Source organism: Adelges cooleyi, unplaced genomic scaffold, assembly GCF_023614345.1.
Source record: "Adelges cooleyi isolate 19-005CV unplaced genomic scaffold, UGA_ACOO_1.1 ACOO_flye_CR_arks_rails_tigmint_CR_PRNA_23, whole genome shotgun sequence".
Classification (NCBI taxonomy): Eukaryota; Metazoa; Arthropoda; class Insecta; order Hemiptera; family Adelgidae; genus Adelges; species Adelges cooleyi.
The window spans coordinates 14,511,690-14,532,674 of record NW_026095893.1 but is presented as its reverse complement, the minus strand read 5'-3'; the positions used below and the strand labels follow the sequence as shown (position 1 = coordinate 14,532,674).

Below are 20,985 nucleotides of genomic sequence, written 5' to 3'. Positions count from 1 at the left end.
GTCAGATTATTATTATTCGTTTATTCTTTTGTTCATTTTTTAATAAATTGTGATCTAATCATTTCTGTCTACTGAACAGACTCCATTTATGAGAATTAACTTGGGCTAATTTCGAATGTAGAAAATACTTATTGTACTTTTAGTTTTAGTTAAATGTATGAGTTAGCTATCAATTATCATAGGAGCAAATAGGGGAGGGGGGGGGGTGCTAGGAAGGCTTTATTTAGTACCCCCAAAAATTCAAATCCAATCCCTGAATTTTACGCATACAATTTTAATAATGTAAATACTCTGTTCAAATTTTTTATAATAGAACATTTTTGTTTTAAAATATTTTATTATATATCTAATGAAAGATATCTGATCTATAAAAGATAAGAATTATGTTTAGTAAAGTATACATCATTTTAGCACCTCCTAAAATTTAGGTTTAGTTGCGCCTATGTTAGGCGTTAGCTATAGCATTATGTTGAAATTAAACTGTATTGTATTCAATTATAAGGAACCACTAAACAATCTATAATGTCGTAAATAGAAATATGACATAATTTCATGAATTCTAGTGTACAAATAATTTAATATTTAACTTCTGGTATAAGAGACAATAAAATATGTAGTACTTAGATATTATTATGATTGAAACATGCACATATACATATACCCCTTCTTCTGCGAATATTTGAGCATAAAAACAAATATGTCAGCGTAACGGGCAGCTAATCAAAATAAAGTATATAACTTAAGTACAGGTAAAATATATAGTAAAATGGATATCCCGTTACGGGGATATCCCGAATGCGTCCCAAAAAAAAAATGTCATTTTTTTGACATGATCCGAATGTGCCCCATCTAGAGTTACCCAGGGTGCACCACGAGGAGATGAACTGGCTTGCACCCTAAAATAGTTTTTTTTGCTTACACCCAATTTTTGGGTGAGTGTTTTTAACTTATTTTCAATAATGTGCGTTTGTTATATTTTAATTACTTCCCTGATACTCATGTTGTGGCTGATGTGTATATGCCATTCTTTTTACAAAATCCAATCTGGTAATTTGACCAGCTTTAATTATTTGATGTTTTCATCAATAAAATGAATTATTTTACAAGTTGTAAATTTCGGTTTTCTTATTGTCTGCGTGGCCGTCCGCATTGTTATTTGTACAACATTTTTAATGTTTTATGAAATTTCAATTTGTATCCAATAATAATTAATATTTGCTTACCGTGTTGGCTCGTCATCTTCTCTGGTAATGACATTTTGAAAATTAAAAATCACTTGTATTTTATACAAATTATGTTAACTAATGATCAGTTAATACCAAAGGCTAAGATTAAAGTGAAATGTGATTTCTCCTAGGAATAGTTGCCAAAGTCATTGTATTATTATTACCTTTGTCGATTGATAACTATGGTCTGGGGACGCATCTGGGCTATGAAAAAGGTAAAAACTTTTAAGGGGACGCACTCGGGAAACTCCCCCCGTTACGCTACAATTTTATTTCTGAAGATAACAATACGAGACGATTTGATAGGGTCCAGAGCAAGAACCCGGTATCTCCATATTTTGTAATTGTTTAGGACAGTCAAAATTATCCCATTTACCACCATTGGCGGGAAAAAATGGGTATTGTAATATCTTTATAGGTAATTGTCCGATTTTATTGTATGCTGAACGAAAATGTAAATCATTTTTCCACATGAACAACTTCCCATAAAAAAATAATTTTTTATAAAAAGTGGAGATTCCTGGTTCTTAAGAAACATATTTACATTTTTTGTCATTTGATACAAATTACATTGAAATAACCTAATAATTATTGTGTTTTTACTTTTGCCTTTTGGTTAGTACAACAGTACATACCTAATTTCAAAGTTAATATGCATAATTTTAAATTATAATTGAACTAAGTACTTCAATATTTTAATTATTTAGAGAGAAAAGAAGGTATTGTTTATAAGTACAAAAGTATAAAGGTAAGTAAGTATACAAGTTATGATAATATTATATTATTATTTTTGGTATTACACTAGACTTTTGCCTTCAATGAAGTAGTCGTGGAGTAGATGAAATTTAGAAGGAAGGGGGAAGTTTAACTACTTAATTCGCTAAGTCATAGTTGCCAGTAGAGGATTAGAAAAGAGAGAGAATAAACTTAGAATGGTAAAAAATAATGTAAACAAAAAAGTGGGCATTAGACTAGCATCAAAACTCACAAGGTCCAAAAATCACATTTTTCAGAAAACGCAAAGAACTGGGAGAGGATTTTCCTAAATAACAAAAAAATCTATACATTATTTTGAAGTAGTTTGGACCGAAAAACTAAAATATGCCATCAAAATATACAAATTTAGTAGATAAACTTTTTTTTATTTAAGAATAAGTTTGGAACATGTGAGTTTTAACACCAAAAGGTTAAAAATTTAGATTTCCATTTTGTTGGATCTTGAATAGGGGTTTTAGGTCACTCGTCTGCTGTAATAAAACACTTCATAATGTATACATTTGATTTATTTCAAATTACAATTTAATGTTATATTATCAAACAAAATAATAAACAAAAAAAACATTCAGTGACAAACACAGTAAAATATTATTGTACGGATAATACCTATATAATTTATAGGATATATCATATCAAATGACAATCAATGTACAACGTACTAGTCCGTGAAGAGTGAGATTAGATTAGATAACATAATCTGTGATATTATTGTACAAACTCTAAAGTTAAAGTTGTGTATGCACTATGCACGCGTCATATGTGCACTGTGCAGAATACTTTCGCTATGGATGCAATGGCGTTTCACCTGAACGCTCTCACTTCTCCGGAAATCAACGTACTATAAAATAAAAGAACTAAGGTAAGCCGTCAAATTAGTGTTATTGATTCTTACAAAAACATTAGTGAACATTTTCGGTTATAAAATACAGTACACACGGCCGCCCGAAAACGCCGGCAGCCATTTCGCGATTATCACAATTTGCTGATTTGCCTGTTCTTTATTGCCGTGTTAACGATATTAGACGCTTTACGGAGTGAATAATGCAAGTGAGTACACAGTTAACACCTTTTGCATGGCTAACCCACTAAATATTCAAAACAAAAAATATTTATAGTTATTTAGTGATTATTGAAACTAAATCGGTAACATTCGTTAAAATTGTATATAATCTCATATGTAATAAATATAATAGTAATATTATCATTGTAACTATAATTGTATTGCGGTGAAAAACGTTAGTTTTTCTTCTGACAATTGGCATCACTGCAATGTTATTCCTCTTAATCGCACCACCCCGCCGCGCCGAGCCCGGATGTTCCGTCTGTTGGTATAATGTCTATGAGACTATGTGATAAATTGTCCAATAATTGGCGACCGCGATGAGCTCATACACTTGGTAAATTACTCAGACATTTTTTTTTATAAAGAATTTTAGTTTTACAATTAAATAAGACAAACCATCGAAATTATTAAAAAAATAGTTTTATATATTTTTGTATAATAAATAACCGTTGTAGTTTGTGCGTTTGAGATTGATTTTGCTGTAAAAATCGGAATAGAGCCAACGCCTAGTTTTTTTTTTTTTGATAAGCATAACATTCCGACGTAATGGCAGCAATCCGTAAGAAACTTGTCATCGTCGGCGATGGTGCCTGCGGTAAAACTTGCCTGTTGATTGTGTTTTCCAAAGACCAATTCCCCGAAGTTTATGTGCCAACTGTTTTTGAAAATTATGTGGCAGATATTGAAGTGGACGGTAAACAAGTCGAACTGGCGTTGTGGGATACCGCAGGACAAGAAGATTATGACAGACTACGACCGCTGTCATATCCAGACACAGACGTTATTCTTATGTGTTTTTCAATAGATTCACCAGACTCTTTAGAAAACATCCCTGAGAAATGGACGCCAGAGGTTAAACATTTTTGTCCCAACGTACCTATAATATTGGTGGGCAACAAAAAAGACTTGCGTAACGATCCAAATACAATTCGTGAGTTGAACAAAATGAAACAAGAGCCAGTAAGACCAGAAGAGGGGCGGGCGATGGCTGAAAAGATCAATGCGTTTGCATATTTAGAATGTTCAGCCAAAAGCAAAGAAGGTGTTCGTGAAGTATTTGAAACGTCTACTAGAGCAGCATTGCAAGTAAAGAAGAAGAAGAAAGGCAAATGTATTGTGCTGTAAGTTATGTCACTTTTTGAGAATATAAAAAAAATCTACTTAGAAAATAAAATAAATCATATTTTTATACAATTTTTCAAATTACCATGTCGTTTTAAGGATTTTGCAGCATTTAAAACAAATAGACCTGATTGTACAAATCATGGTGCGAGACAAGTATATTGTTTTATTTTTCTACAGTAAACACTAATTATTATAATGTATTCCTGTTATTTTTTTCAAAATATGTACAAAGAGAAAATGTTGGGGAGAATTTTTATTGGGTAATCACTAATCATAGTGCATTTTGTAACTTATTTTAACTTTTATTTTTATTAAATTATAACTGTTCTGTAAAAATAAAAATAATAAGTTGAATCAACAATTTTAAAGAAATATTAAGAAATGAGACTTGTTTTTAATACCCACAACAAACTACATGTATCGTATATTATATAGTTTTTTATGGGCCTGTTTTATCAGAGCTCCTATGATGTATTCCTTAGCTTAGTTTTTTTTTAAATACTATTATTATGTTTGTTCATTAACTAATATTTATATGCTTGTACTTTTTAAGAAATTACTAATAAAGTATAGATTTTTAATTAAAATCATTTATTTTTATTTTGTATTGTATAAAAAAATGTATATCATTTTATCTTGGTTTGTTTTAACTAAAAATAGCTGCATCACATACAATTTCTGCCTAAGAAGTATGTACTGGAAGTATATTTTTTGAATACGGGGGTTGACAAGTGTTGCTTTATAACTTGATAGTGATGATTTGCTGATTTACTGAAGTTGACGTTAAACCAATTCAATCGCGATAAGAACATTTTCAACATAAATTAAGTACCATTTCTTTAAAAATATTCTAATTTTGCAGTATGTTTACTTGTCAGTTGTTTTAAAACATATGTATTTAGAAGTATTATTGCAATTTATATAGAGGGAAAGAAATAACGTTGATTAACTATTGGGCCAACTGTTAATAACAGAACACCTAATGACCATACCTTACCCAACCTAACTATAAACACTAAAGATAATACCAAAATTTCCAATTCAATTGTATTAATGTTTATGATAATAATTGAAGTAACATTAAATTTTATGGTGTTGGCAAGCAACTTGGTGTGAAATGACAATTTGATAAATTTAATTAAATATTGAATAATAATTCATTTATCTAAGATACAAGTTTTATGTATGACCAACCACCAGTACCAGTTTGTATGCCTACATTCTCCACCAGTTATTAAAAAAATTGGCTGCATTCTCATTCAAATAAATTAGCTAGTTTATACTTGTTAAAATTTGATTAAAACTAAACTCGAGAAAACTTGAAGCCCTCACTGAAGAATAATGTATCGATTGTTTATGTTGACCAAGTAGTTTTGCATGTAAATCCTCTCCTTTTGACTCTCAAAGGATTCTCTCCCTCCCCCAAATATTCTGACTAATTATCAGGGTACTACAATTTAATTGATTTTACTCGACTATAACAATTATGTTTAATATGCCATCAATTTGTTTTGGCAGTGAATGAATTTAATTATCTAGTTTTACTGTGAGAACTGAGATTCTTCTTTATGACAAATAACTGTTGAGGACATGTCCAAAGCTGCTGATAACTATTACACATCAATTGTTATTTCTCTTCAGAAAATTGAGAATAGAGTTTTGACTGTTTTGGGAAAAAGTCATGTTCAGTGTTCTTATTCCTTGTCTGGTCTCGACCTCAGTCAACAGATTTACTGGGATCTTGTGGTTTATTTTTAAGTATATTAAGTAAATATAAATTATAAAGTACATAATAAAATGACAGCAGCGGTGTTCACTATTTCAGTAATATTAGACAGTATAGTTTGGTAGTAAATATTATATCGTTTTAATATATAATGTTTTATCTTACAATTAACACAATTGGGAAATTTATTACCACTATCTGGCGAGGTAGAAGTTGATAAGTCACTTCTTAACGATTTCGGAGTACCTAATTATAATGTCTGGGTGTTTTATTTATTTATCGATAAGTATTCGTTATTAAGCTACTATTGTTGTTTACGTGGATATTAATACATTATAGTACATCATGCTGAAGAACTTAAATTGTATTTTCCCAAAAGTTGAAAGAAAGGACAGAACAACTGCCATCCTACCGCAAAATTATTCTTTATTTTAAAAATAAAAATAAATTAGTTATTCATATGAAATATGTTGATAATCTCGTTTTTGTAGCTGTGGATAAGATTAAAAATAAAAACAGACAAAATTATACACCTAGTGGCTATTAGTAATAATAATAGAATATCTCAAGCGCCTTTTTGTACTTAAGAGTTCACGCCGTTTTAAATATTATACAAAATAATCTGTACATAATATATTTATTATGTGTATCTTAATTCTTTAAATATATCATAACATAGCCAAAACTGCAATGTCAAATAGGTAGTATGGTTATACAGTATACACATTTATATTTAAGCGTTGTCCGTTGCCGATAATAATTATTTCAAACATTAACAAACGAATTTAATGACATGAAGTTTGAGGTTATGTTTGCTTACACTACAAAAAAAAAAAGGTAAACATTGATATCTGATAAAATATGTTGTTTGCTTTTTTTTTTTCCATTAAATTATTTTAACAAGTTCTAACTTATTACTTATTAGTTAAAACTTAAAACGTATCAATTGGAAAAACGTATTTTCTTTTGTTCATTAGTGTCATAACTTTCATCGGTAAGTCGAATATAAAGGTCAATGCTGAATTGACCATATCCAAGTCATTGTTTAAAAACAACTGTATGGGTATTATTTTAATGAACTACTAACGCTCTAACATTAATGTATATTGCCAAGTTTAAATTAAAATTTATTGTTGAATATATTAAAAATTTATATTTTTAGAGTATTTATCGTGTTTTGTAGATCATGGCAGCAATCCGTAAGAAACTTGTCATCGTTGGCGATGGTGCCTGCGGTAAAACTTGCCTGTTGATTGTGTTTTCCAAAGACCAATTCCCCGAAGTTTATGTGCCAACTGTTTTTGAAAATTATGTGGCAGATATTGAAGTGGACGGTAAACAAGTCGAACTGGCGTTGTGGGATACCGCAGGACAAGAAGATTATGACAGACTACGACCGCTGTCATATCCAGACACAGACGTTATTCTTATGTGTTTTTCAATAGATTCACCAGACTCTTTAGAAAACATCCCTGAGAAATGGACGCCAGAGGTTAAACATTTTTGTCCCAACGTACCTATAATATTGGTGGGCAACAAAAAAGACTTGCGTAACGATCCAAATACAATTCGTGAGTTGAACAAAATGAAACAAGAGCCAGTAAGACCAGAAGAAGGGCGGGCGATGGCTGAAAAGATCAATGCGTTTGCATATTTAGAATGTTCGGCTAAAAGCAAAGAAGGTGTTCGTGAAGTATTTGAAACGTCTACTAGAGCTGCTTTGCAGGTTAAAAAGAAGAAGAAAGGTCGTTGTCGTTTGTTTTAATCGCTCTATATAAAAAAAAAAAATAATAAGTAAATTAAAAAAAAAAGATGCGATGTCATAACTTTAATTATTACATAGCAGTCTTCTGGGTATTTAAAAAAAAAAAAAAATTTCAGTAATCTTTAAGATTTTGGCATTCTAAGACTACATTTTATTAGCTGAAGATTGCAATAGTATTGTCAGTATTTGACAGTATATTGTGATTGTTTTTTTTACTTTTTTAAATTCTTTTAATATTTAGTTGTAAAATTTTACTTTTAGATTTTTCTTTTACGGCCCATGACTTTGTTAAACACGGACAGTTACTTTATTATTAACACCAAAATAAAAATAAAGTAGATACTTTAATCACCCAAACGCCCAAATCTAAATTTTGAAGATGCTTGTAAACCTAAAACTTAAACATGTTTGTCGAGTGTATGTTAGGTTGTCAAAATTCGCTCTGAGATTTTATTTTATCTCTTCAACATGGTATTTTTTTAAAGAATAAATCTGTTCTGTTGGTAAATTAACTTTTTAATAAGTATTGTTAGATTTGGTTACCTGTTTTTTAATTTTCGTTATAATTTTCTGTACAATTTATTGACATCCAAAACAGTGGTTTCTACATAAATGTTAATGGCACTTGAGTTGTTTTCATGGAATACTTAGAGCATTAAAAGTATTCATCTGTCATCTAAATATAGTGGTGTTATAATAAAAAACATGTCATGTCAAACATATTTATTTAGATTTTACAAATTAATATTGTAAAATATTTTATTTGATATTATTTTTTCTATTGTTAAAATGAACAGCAAAATGCATCGTAATAAAAGTAAATAAAATAATTACTTTATTCAGTGAATAAAAATAAGTATAAAATGCAGGTATTTATTTGTTTAAAATTGTATGAGGGTTTAAACGGTGCATTAGTTATCGGAGAACAAAATATGATTTATTAAACGTTCATTTTATTTTAGTATATAATATAAAGTAAAATATCTGACGTCAAATAATTACAAGTATAATTTATTTATTTATTGGTTGATAAATTAATAAAAAATGGTAAATACTATTGTTAAAAAAAAAAAAAAATTATTAGCACATAAATATTTTATGTTTTTCATTGTGTTGGTCGAATAGAAGAAATATATTTTGTATTATTTATGTATCTTTAATTTTAAGCTTAACATCTGCATTATAGCTATTGCAATGCTTGATGGGTTAAATTAGCGACCTACTCCAAAATGTTGTTTTTATAATATTTATTTTTTTACAGTTATTACTTAATATTAAAATTATATATATTATATTTATGTATAACGTTATTATAATATATTCAAGATAATATAAAGAAAATATTTGATTTATATTTTTCACAACAAAAGCAAAACAACTAGTAAATTCAAGTGCACTAATGGATATTATTATTTTAACAAAATTTCAATTAATTGAAACTTTTTTTAAATCGAGTACCTAATTTAAGTACGAATACCACTCATAATTAAAAATGTATACAATTATGTAAACGATTTTTTTTTAGTACAGTACTACGTGTTACTGTTATTATTATTATTACTATTTCATCACCATTGTTATTTTAATAACAATAGTTTTTAAGTGTTTATTCTTAAAAAAAAAAAAAAGCCCTAATGCACAGAATTACTTTATACATTTATAGTGGTTACGTAAAAGGATCAAATAAATTGTGAATATGTATTTTAAAATCAACAAAAGCTTAAAAAATCATTAATTTATTGATTATTATTCTAGTTTTTTTTTTTGTATTATTATTTATTATAAAACTAAATATATTTTATTCAGTTATTTATATGTATATATAAATATATTTTTTTAATGTATATTAATAAGCAAATATCATATTTCGTGCTTATAAAAAAAGTATTATTTATTTGACTATTACTGAATTGTCAAGCTAAGCATTTGTTAACTATCTAATAAGTTTATATAAATATATATCATATTCAACAAAAAATAAAATATGTATTTTAATATTTTTATTAGTGGTTCTTACTATGTAATTTTTTTTTATTTCTTTCGGGACATAGTTCTATTTTATGGTTACGTAAATAAATAATATTCGTATAGATTTGGGGCCATTTAGATGCTTTTAACCACATAGTCAAGTCACATTTAAAGTAAAAAAATAGTAAACAAATAACAAAAGATCATCAAAATGGATCCACATCTGTACTATTATTATTTTTACTTAAAAGCATTAAACAAAACGTCCAAAGCAAAATAAGACCAGTCTATTTATACTGCAGTAGTTGAGCGTTTATTATAATTTCAACACTACTAAAAATAAAAACTAATTTTGTATAATTTTGATTGCATTTAGGTATCAAGTTGTACTAAAACGGATATTTTGTGTCGCTTACTGAATTATTTGCAGTAAGTTACCAGCCTAATATGAATTTCCACTTAAGCTAAATTTTCAAATAATTTAGGTTTTTGTTGGAATTGTACATATATATATTTTTTTCTTAGATTAGGATTTTGGCACACTCCGCATGGAAAAATAGCCAAAGTTGGGTAAAAAAGTTTTGATTTTATACTATTTGAAAGTGAATGTTAGCTAAACAATTTTATGACATAAACCACACGCTTAAATACATTATTACATAATTAAATTTTTTTAAATCAATTACATTTATAAAATAATTAAATAATATTTAAAAATTAACTTGCATTAGGAAATAGCAGTTTAATTGAGTACTACGAAGTATAACTTATAATATTAGAAGTTCAAAATAGTGTAGATTTTATACTTACAACAAACTATACTTAAGTATAAAAGTTAACATATTATTTAAACAAATTGTATGTCTAATAGAGTCAGATATTTTGTTGTAACAAGACATAAATTATTTGGTTCTTAACAATAAATCATTTTTTTATATTAAGGAGTAATAAAATATGCGTAACACAATCAGTACAAGCATATCTCAAAAAAAAAGTTGCACATACAAATAAATAAAGTGTTTTGTTTGAAAATTATATTTTTATAATTTATAATAGTTGTGAAATTAATACATGTATAAATATAATTATTTTTTAATAAATTAATAATTTACATTCTTTTTATTAAAAACAAACCCACTATGTATATGACTTAACGACGTATTTTGAGATTCATAGAAAGAAACAAGAACACATGTTATGAATTTACAACAAACACACTAAACCATAAAATATAGGATACAGAAATAGGAAGAATAACTTAAATGAGAGTCTAGATTCAAAAGAAGGAGTTTTTTGGACGTAACATTGAAGTAATAGAAAAAATAATTATAAATTGGTAAATTAATTAACAGTCCTTACTCAATTGAACAGACCATCCTAACGCTAACCTATCAAATCCACACGAAAACAGATTTGCAAATGAATTCTCTTCGCTCCAAGCCACAGCAGTCACTATTCGGCGGTGTCTCTAAGAGAAAAAAAAACCATTAACAACGATTGGCGGACTAATTAGGATAGGCATAACGTATTTTGTAAAATTAGTTTAAATTATAATTACATTTCTGGCTGTTCTAGGTATTCTAGTTATTCGTTGTCCAGTCATATCATACAACATTACTTGACGATTATCGTGCGGTATTGCGATCACTCCGCTGGAGGCGATTGCAAAACGGTTGACGCCAGAGTCAGCTCTTATGGTAATTATCGGAGATCTCATATTACGCAATTCCCACACTTTGACACTTCGATCGTCTGACCCAGATACCAATTTATCCTCTCCTCCAAGACCGGCCGATGTGAATACAGCACACGTCACCGTGCTACACAATATATACGCAGTCATAAAACAATATTGTCAAACTTTAAAAATAATAATAATAATAATAGACAACTCAAGAGAGTACACTTACTCTGTATGACCTTGAAAAACAGAAACAGAATGTATAGATTCACGGAAATCCCACAATCTGAACGTAGTATCCCTCGACGCAGTCACAACTAATTTTTGGGAATGATGTGATGATGCATAAGTCAATTCTTCGTCGTGTCCTTTATGTATTATAGAAAGTCAATTTTTTTTATTTTCAATTTACTTTGTTTTCAGCCTGAAGTCAGATTGCACTTACCGGTAAGGGTATTTATTACTTCACTAGTTTCGACGTCATACAGATTAGCAGTTCTATCCCACGATGCTGTTATTATTTGATCACCACCAGGAAGCCAATCTCCCGCCATTACAGGCCCATTATGTCCTAAAAATGTGCAAGATGGTGTACGCAGCACGGGAACTACGCGATCGTCTTCTGTTTCTGTATCGTCAGATTCTCTATCTCCCTAAAATGTAGAATAAACTCAGCTAGATAAATGTTAAAGCTAATCAAACATGCTGATTATAATTGCGCATGTAATATAATATGCAGTGTGCGAGACGGAAAAGTACAATGAAAAACGTGATAGATCTTTAAGTCTGCAAGCCAATTCCATTTGCTGTTTGTGGTTGATTTATAAAAGGTTACAAATTTCACCATCAGAAATAATTAATATTCATTTTGTTTATTTTAAAAATATTATTGAGAAGGTATTAAAGATGTAAATGTCAAGTCTATAGAGAGTAAACATACCCAAAAGGTCAAATTACCAATTGTGTGTGGTATATTCTATGGATATAGTAATTAGTAGGTACTACAGCGATAAACCAAGAAAATATAATTTACCCTTTCCCCCAGAGTAGGTGGTCATTTTTTTCATTACTGCATTTCTTAAAGGGAGTTTTAAGACCTTAGGTCTAAAGAAAGGTCTAGGAAGAAATTTTTCAAAATCTATTTTTTTTTATTAAGGAATAACTGAAAAACCACCATACAGTTAAGTCTAATAAAATATTAATATTGACACCTGTTGATACTTAATTTTTGTGATTTATGTTTATATTGTAATTTTTTTGTCATGCATACAGGGTGATTAATTTAATATTATTATTTTGAAAACATTATATTTGTAAAAAATTATAGAAGCTAAGACTTGAATTGTATTATATTTAGTCATGTAAATAGTGTAAATTATATTTGTATATTAAAAAAAAAAAATATTTTTGTTGGTTTTTTGAAATTCTCAATCAGCCAATCAAATTGTTTAATAGATTATTCTTAAATTTAAAGTTAACATACAACACAAATTTTATTTTTAATCTTAAGTCACTTTTTTTGAAAAAAATCCAAAAAATTAAATAATATAATGTATAATACATTTCTTGTCCAAAAATTGATTTATATTTATAATCAATAGTTTTATTACCTATACAGTGTCAAATCAAAGCGTTTATTTGAAATTGATTTTATAAATGAGTGATAATAATACTAGACGACCTGTGACCTCCTGTCCCCAGTATGCTTCATCCAAACTGTGCCCCCCTCCCCTCCACTGTGCTGACATTTGGTGATTATACTTCACTCAGTGTAGTCCAATAGAATTGGATTTAAAAAAAACAAAATAATAAAAAAAATTGTGTTCAGTAGAGGAAGTATGGCTCAAAACTTAACTTAATTATTTGACAAAAAAAAATGTATTTACTAAATTGTCAAGATTGACCGCAGCTTGCCATATTTGAGTCGTTTGATCGCCACTAGACGTGAGCGCCAAGTCTTTGGATGGATGAAATCGAATTGAATTAATAGATCCAGAGTGACCAGTATATTGCAAAAGCGGCATTCCTGTCTCGATACTCCATATTCTAGCAGTATGGTCTAAAAATAAAAGACAAAAACGAGTTTATTAAAAGTAAGGAAAACCTATACCTATCCTGTAACATTACCCGCCGAACAGGTTCCAATCACCGGTTGGCCGGTTCGCGGCAAGCTAACGTCCCATAAACCATCTCTATGTCCACAATATTCTTTAACAAATTGACAATTGGCTGCTGACGGGCTTTTAAAACTCGATACTATTTTGCTAGTTTGTGCTTTAAGTTTTTCAGCAGTTTTCAGTTTCTGCCCCGTAGGAGGTTTCTGTTTGGAATTTAGTTGGAACTGTTCGGTCGACAAAAGTTTGTCGTTGACCTTCTCGGTGAGAGACTCCACTTTTTCTTGTAAAACAACGTTTTCCTGACATACCGTCTCAAATTCTTTTTCAATTAATCCAAATAGATGTGACAACCTTTTTCGTACTCCGGGGGGAATATCAGCATCAGCTTTGTGCATTGTTTAACGATAATATATCACAGATAAAGTTTATTACATTGTTACGATTTGGCACATTTTACAACTGTTTTAATCTAAAAATACTTAAATGGTCACATAATAATATATTTCTTAATACATAAAGACAAAATTTCTTTAATAATTATTGTAGTAATTTAGTATGCACTATACATAATACAAGACTTACTTTGTTATCAGCGCTTTAGATAGATAAAAAAATCAATATAGGGGTTACCAAAATAGCAATAAAAAATTAAAACAATTTAATGCCGTATTTATTTTTTTTAAATACATTTTATTTTATTAATAAAACAACAACATAAATTTAAAAGAAATCCTTAGAATAATTTACAACCGGAAAATCTTTATCGAGTACATTCGAGTATGATAAGGTCGGATAATAAGCCGGTATTCGTTGTGGAACTTTTACTGGCGGCATAACTGCTGGTTTAAAAGCCACAATCGATGGATCATATTCTGTGAACCACTCGGAGGGTGTCCTAAAAATTAAAATTGTTTATAGAACATTTTCTTTGGGATTTAAGCAAAAATTTTAATTGATATGATAACTTACATTTTTGCCAATTCTGGTCTCAAAGTGGTTTGATTTGCTTGAGGAGCCGTCAACGACGCTACAACCCTTGACAGTTTACATACTTCCGGATGATAATGCCTCTGAAATTGTGATAAATTATATTATAGGATGATTCATTAAGGTTTACGCACTCAATGTATCTCTAAGGCACTCTTAGAATAATTGCAATTTTTTAGTATTTCTTCTTGAAAACATTTTTGTTTATGTTATTTTACAATGTTACAAAATAACTAAATATTTCACTTTTAAAATTTTTTCCAGAGCGCTGTAAAAAAGTGAAAAAGATAAAAATTTTAATATTGGCTAATATTGTAATACAACATAAACTAAAGTGTCTCCAAAAAGAAAAACTGCAATTATTTTCAGAGAACATTAGTGTGTTATTCTTAATCTCTATATACAAACAATATATGGGTCAAAACGCAGTTTTATCAGTAGTATCTTCCATCAACCATAAATATCAGCCATAAAAAATAAATTGTTAAAAATTAGTTTCTTACGTAAAATAATCTCAGCTCTCCGAAAAAGATATTAATTTATTCTAGTAATATTTTTTCTAGAAACAGAGTCATTGAAATTGAGTTTGTATTTAAAAAGTTGGGTTTTTCAAAATTTGAGGATTTTTCTAATATTTTTATTAGATAGCTGAGATAATTTTACATTAAATGTGCAATTTTAAATTGGGTAATCCACAAAAACGGCGGTGAAATTTTATAGAAAAGTTTAAAAAAATACCACAGTAATCAAAATAGTTATGTGTATAAGTAAGATAATTTTCTGTTTTTCGACTTAACAAAATTTCACCTTTTTTTTTTTTTTTGTTTTTCTAAGCGTTTTTTTTAATGGAGAACTGAGTTTGAAATTCACACATTTCATGTAAAATTGTCTCAGCTTTCTGAAAAATTATTAAAAAAATTCTCAAATTTTGGACAACAAGAAAAAACCAACTTTTTAGGTTATTAACTGAATTTTAATGACTTTCTCTGTTACTCGAAAAAATAAATCAATATTTTTTTCAGAAAGCTGGGGTTTTATTACATAAGGAACTGTTCTTTAATAATTTTTTTTGATGTTCGAAGATAATATAACAAAAGAAGTGTCAAGATCAAAACTAAAAACACATTTAACGACTATGGCTGAATAATAAAAAAAAAATCCAAAAATATTTGAGAACATTATTTCATTGTAACAGACATGCAGTTTCATTTTCCAAAAAAATCGCAACAAAAATTGTTTGTATTTGGCGTTTTACCCATATATTTTTATTATAATCGAAAGTCATTCAAAGTTAATAGTTATGGACCTGCAATGTAGCCAGTTCCCAAAGAGCTGTACTTCCAGCATTGCAATGTTCAGGTTCTAGCAACTCCGCATCGTAAATTCCTTGACCGTATGAAGGATCTACATCCAACAGAGCTTCAGTGTTTTTGTTTGTCTAAATATTTTTAATATTATTATTAATAGTACACAACACACATTTAATTCATGGTTTTCTTTTTAACTATGATGTTTTAATATATAAATTTAACAAATGCATAGTATATATTGTAATAAGCTTGTTTTTAATTTTAATTCTATTGTTATAATATTTTATTGGATATTATTGTGTTACAGTTTAAACGTAAATTTGTATTTTACAGTATATAATGTGTTAATTAACGAATTAAAATTACTTGTATGATGGTTCTCATAGCAGATAATATCCCAAGCGCGGAATTATGAAGAGTGTGAAGTGTTAAAGTAGCCATTCTTTTGACAAATGACAATGTTGAATTTGCGGTTACTTTTTTGCGGCCCGTCAAGAATAGAGCTTCAATAGTACGAAGAAATGTATCCAAGTAAGTGTGATTTTTACCTAAACATTTAATACAATATAAAACTTATTTAACTAAACCTACTTAAATGTAATTGTCAATTTTTTTACAAAATGTATAAAAACAAATACATTAACTTACAACAGTCTAGTTCAGGTATAACTTTGTACAAATGGGAATAAAAATGAACAGGATCAATGTTTATCACTGAGCCTTGGCCGGATAATATAACAAATATGGTTTTAATACAACAAAGCTGTTCGTGTACGTTGAGTTGATGTTTTTTAATGACCGAGTCGAGAACTGTGAGAATATCATGATAAAATTCCAAGTTAATAGAATGACTGAATCTAAAAACAAAAGTAAATTAAAAATAGGATTTCAATGCTATGAAGCGGTTACTAGTGGTGATGTACAGCCTTTGTAACCCAACCCTGAAGAAGTTAAACCAGGTTTTTTTATGTCAAAGCTGAAAACCGTTTTGACAACACCACATAGTTTGTAAATTTTCATTTAAAACTTAAACTAACACTTACTTAGCTAAACCTTCAAGGCAGACTGAAAGCAGTTTAGAACGCGGAGCTGTTTTTAAAATTCTAAAATATATTAAAAACACAAGTTTAGTAATTTCAGTCAAATTGTTTAAATGACTTTTCACATTTTCCTCGGCTTTTGTCTCGAGCATCTCTTTGTCCAGTTTTTCCAGCAATTTACTACGCTAATATTCAAAATATTATATATGTATATTTATAACATTAATTAGGTATAAATAGTAAAATACCTTTCTTTCTTTTTTAGACATTGCTAGTAATTTTTGTTTTCTCGTCATAAATTTTTTCGACTTCAATATTTCCTCTTTTTCTTGATCAAGATTAACATTCCTAATTGGTAAAGCTAAAAGTACGGACAATAGTTCACTATGAACACAATGGCTACGTGTTTTTACAAGTTGGTTTATACGACGTACAATCTGTTAATTTCCAATAATATTACATTATTAGTATCCAAATGTAACTAATTATATTTTATCATTATTATAGACTTACAACTAATGAAATAGCTCCTTTTTTATCTTCTTTAAATATCTTGATAAACGTTTCTTCAACTTTTTTCCTGACATTGGCATTTTTATTGTCTAAATACAAAGTTAATAGATGGCCAATATTAATTGCAAAATTGAAGTATGAATGTGAAACTAGTAACTCGCATAAACAATCAACTGCAATTTCAGCTAGTTTAATATGAACCTAAAACATAAATACATTTGTTTTAAATGGTACTACAATCTTCAAAACTACATATCATTTTTTGATGGAAATCATGTTTAAATTTTTAATGACTACATACAATAACAACTGAAAAAATATTATAATAATAAATAATAAATATCATCATCATCAACATGTCAGTCTAACGGGCCATCATGAGATGGTTTCTTGACAACCAATTTGCTATCCGGGACGGGTCGTCAGTCCGTCGCCTGAGAGGGGGATGGCGGTTCCTTTTTACCGAACGATTGCTCGTCCGGAAAACAGAGCGCCCGTGACCAAGTTAATAATATTCAAGTAACACTACATCCTTAACATATGTGGAAGGAGCCACAGCACGGAACACATTACAGCAAAACGTAGCAAAGCGAATTTAATTCCTGTTTGACGTGAATTAATAATTATAATACTTACATTAGTTATGACTCGAGTATCTCCTTTTTTTTTGTGAAGCTTACTTGCCATTTTTTCTAAATTAGTGAGATAAACTTTATAGCCTTTAAGCAACTGTCCTTCATATCCGATTAACTCTTTGGTCACCAATTTTACTAGTAACACACAATAGATAAATAAATTGTGAAAGATTTTAAAGCTTTACGTTACAGAACTTACATTTCACTCCATCAAACTGGTCCAATTTTAATTGATAACCGGGCAGTAGATCTTTAAAAACTTCCAACAAAGTGAGAGTTACCAACTTTTTGATAGTGACCTGCAGTTCTGGATCACGTTTTTCCATAATTTCTAAAAGATGAACTATGTTTCCTATCTAGATTATAATAATAATTATTAAATACTAATGTGCAACTAATGTTTTATTACAATCATAATAAATTATAAAAAATTACTTTTAATTCGGGGTTTTCTAATAACGTACTGGCTAATAGTCCAATACGTTGCTTATAATTCTGAAGGGTATTTTCACGTTTAGCATACAATTTCGCAACACTAATCGGTTCTCCTTTATTTACGACTATTTCCTTTTCTGGTTCATTTTCTTCTAACCACGTGTACCCATCTTCATCGTTTTCAACTTTTTGTTTTTTTTGTTGTGCTGGTTTACTAGGTTCTACAAATTGATTAATTCTAAAATTGTATTCAATATAAAAATGCAATGATCAGTAGTTATACTAACCCATTTCTTCTTGTTTTAATGTGTACCGCCTTAATATGCCATCTTTAGTTTTAATTGGCAATAAAGGTTTTTTGAGCGCTATATCTTCTTCTTTCATTAACATATTCAAGTTCTCATACTTAGTTTCTAACTCATCTTCATCTACTTCATCCCTGGACCTTTTTTTCTCGCTTTCCTGAAAATGTATAATCCATTATCAAAATAGTTAGCTTAATAACTAACATGAGTAGACACTTACATTGAGCTCAATACGATTATAGAGTTTGTAATTTTTATTGCCAATATTTTTCTTCAGGAAATCCAAATCATCCTTATCGACCATTTCCAACATGTCATCTCCAATATCACTGTTTTCCGCTTCTTCTTCTTCAGCTTCTTCCGATGGATCATCTCGTCTTTGTAATGGAGGTTGGGGAACATTATACACTTTTGACTTATGCTTTTTAGTTTTTATATGACCTTTATTTCTTAAGTGATTCCTCCTTTTAACATCACTAGTCTTTCCACCTTTAGTTATCTTTTTCTAAAATAATAAAGTATACAATTAATGAAGGTGCATACAGAACAAAAATAAGTACAAAAAACAAAAAAAAAGTTACAGTCTACTTAAAGCCTAACAGATAAAAGCTATTTATGATGATAGTATAGTCTTAATTATATGTTCTGGTACAAACGTTAACATGACAACGACGACTCGTTATTATTTCGATGGCATCTTACATGTTATAATAAAATAATTGAGATAAACAATTTTTTGTTGTAATTTTTTTATTATGTATTAGTGGTTTACAATACAATTAATTTGTATCTAAATTATTTTCTAAATATAGTATATCTTATAGTATAAGTTGTGACTCACAACTAGTATACTTTCCGAGTATGCTAATAAAATCATATACTTGTCAAAGCTCCATGTAATGCTGGTATAATTTGGAAAATAAATAAATCTATAAAATTATGGAATGTCAAATTTAAAAATTAAAAAACGGATTACCAAAAAGGGTGTTGTTTTAAATTATTTCATAGGAGTAAAATTAGTAGTCTAATTTTTAAACTTGTAAATATAAAAAAAGTACTTTCATACGTATAAACTTAGTACTTGAAATTACCAAAACAAAACGCCTAGTTTATGCACTTGTGGTCCAATTCTCAAATTGGCTTGAGAAAAGTTTACTAATGATGGTTACAGAAAATAAAGAAAATATCTCTAACGGGCCTCAAATACTTGTTTGTTATACTTAATAGCTATTATACTATATCAAATTTAGTATACTATAACAAAATATAAAATAGTTGAAGGTTCAGTCCAAATAATATCCGAATATTGATCACTCTTTCAGTATTTGTTTTTTCTGTAGAGTACTGCGCTATGAAGCAATCTAAACGTATTAAAAGAATCACAATATCCAAAATTTTTTAATCGCACATAATCAATGGGCAATAGCATGAAAACATATCAAGTCCATTGATCTAAATTTTGTTTTATTTTGATACTCCAAAATGTACAGATTGGTTCTCAACATGTCATTGGGACCAAACCTTCAATTATATTACATATTATTTTATAGTTATAATTTTTAGGAAAAGATACTGTTACTAAAAGATTGATTCCTTTATAATTACAACTATGTGATATCATTAATGGTGATACATAAATGATGAATATTGGTCAAGCATGTGCAGCTCAAAACCGAATAAGATTATAAAAACTTAAAAACGTACAATATTGCCTTAAATAATGCAAACAATATGAATACAGAATTTAGTTTTAAACATTTCTTATTTACATAACACACATTTTAATTGGTAAATCCAAGTGGATAAACATGTGAAATAAATTGAGATAATCAGAATTTTAATGTATTATGAAGTAATCACAGGTGCGAATTGTGTAGTAAAATAAGCACAGCATAAGAGTTTGAAAAATGTAGACTAGAGGGTTTTTCTTAAGTATAGAACATTGAAATTATTTAAAATGCACAAATTAAAAATATTTCAGAAGAGGTTGTAAAGGGGAAATTAATATAAACAATAATTTACCTTAACCATCGTCAAACTGTTTACTTTAAATTACGAATTTTAAAACTTATAACGTTTCTTTATTCTTATAACAAATTTAAGATAACACATTTACCTACTAATTACAATTAACAAATCATGAAATAAAATTTTAAATATTTAATGTTTTTAAGGACTAAGGAAATGTGTTTGTTTTTATTGAGCTTATAACATAACCTTAAAAATTATCTTGAAATATTCATGGAAGAGAAGATTAGATTAAATAAAAAATACAATATTCTTCCGCCTGGCAATTCATTAAATAGTAACTA

General features: G+C 28.6%; 3 protein-coding genes and 1 long non-coding RNA gene across 7 annotated transcripts; 1 reads left to right on the top strand and 3 right to left on the bottom strand.

The window, feature by feature from the left end:
- Positions 1–2,491: 2,491 nt before the first annotated feature.
- Positions 2,492–3,188, bottom strand: LOC126835725 (uncharacterized). The gene is made up of 2 exons (XR_007685243.1): positions 2,896–3,188; positions 2,492–2,841 (listed from the first exon to the last, which is right to left on the bottom strand). It is a non-coding gene; the product is annotated as an uncharacterized LOC126835725 (long non-coding RNA).
- LOC126835724 (ras-like GTP-binding protein Rho1) lies at positions 2,756–9,023 on the top strand. 4 transcript variants are annotated; one of them, XM_050568487.1, is made up of 3 exons: positions 2,756–2,862; positions 2,933–3,050; positions 7,101–9,023. In XM_050568487.1, the coding sequence occupies exons 2-3, from the start codon at positions 3,045–3,047 to the stop codon at positions 7,680–7,682; spliced, it is 588 nt and encodes a 195-aa protein (XP_050424444.1). In that variant the 5' UTR covers positions 2,756–2,862; positions 2,933–3,044; the 3' UTR covers positions 7,683–9,023. The 4 variants fall into 4 exon arrangements, with proteins under 4 accessions (XP_050424444.1, XP_050424447.1, XP_050424448.1 ...); XM_050568491.1 differs by lacking the exons at positions 2,756–2,862; positions 2,933–3,050 and adding exons at positions 3,327–4,152; position 5,638 and having other exon boundaries at positions 7,261–9,023; XM_050568490.1 differs by lacking the exon at positions 2,933–3,050 and having other exon boundaries at positions 2,845–2,862.
- A 1,685-nt stretch (positions 9,024–10,708) lies between these two features.
- LOC126835722 (WD repeat-containing protein 37) lies at positions 10,709–14,011 on the bottom strand. Its single transcript, XM_050568485.1, has 6 exons — positions 13,459–14,011; positions 13,218–13,390; positions 11,777–11,984; positions 11,561–11,699; positions 11,209–11,470; positions 10,709–11,118 (listed from the first exon to the last, which is right to left on the bottom strand). Exons 1-6 carry the CDS (start codon positions 13,841–13,843, stop codon positions 10,996–10,998), a joined length of 1,290 nt encoding a protein of 429 aa, XP_050424442.1. The 5' UTR covers positions 13,844–14,011; the 3' UTR covers positions 10,709–10,995.
- An 85-nt stretch (positions 14,012–14,096) lies between these two features.
- Positions 14,097–20,862, bottom strand: LOC126836009 (nucleolar complex protein 3 homolog). Its single transcript, XM_050568950.1, has 14 exons — positions 20,696–20,862; positions 18,894–19,178; positions 18,656–18,830; positions 18,369–18,589; positions 18,133–18,289; positions 17,935–18,068; positions 17,299–17,499; positions 17,034–17,222; positions 16,789–16,970; positions 16,394–16,602; positions 16,112–16,293; positions 15,742–15,873; positions 14,418–14,518; positions 14,097–14,343 (listed from the first exon to the last, which is right to left on the bottom strand). Exons 1-14 carry the CDS (start codon positions 20,702–20,704, stop codon positions 14,169–14,171), a joined length of 2,352 nt encoding a protein of 783 aa, XP_050424907.1. The 5' UTR covers positions 20,705–20,862; the 3' UTR covers positions 14,097–14,168.
- Between the last annotated feature and the right edge of the window lie 123 nt (positions 20,863–20,985).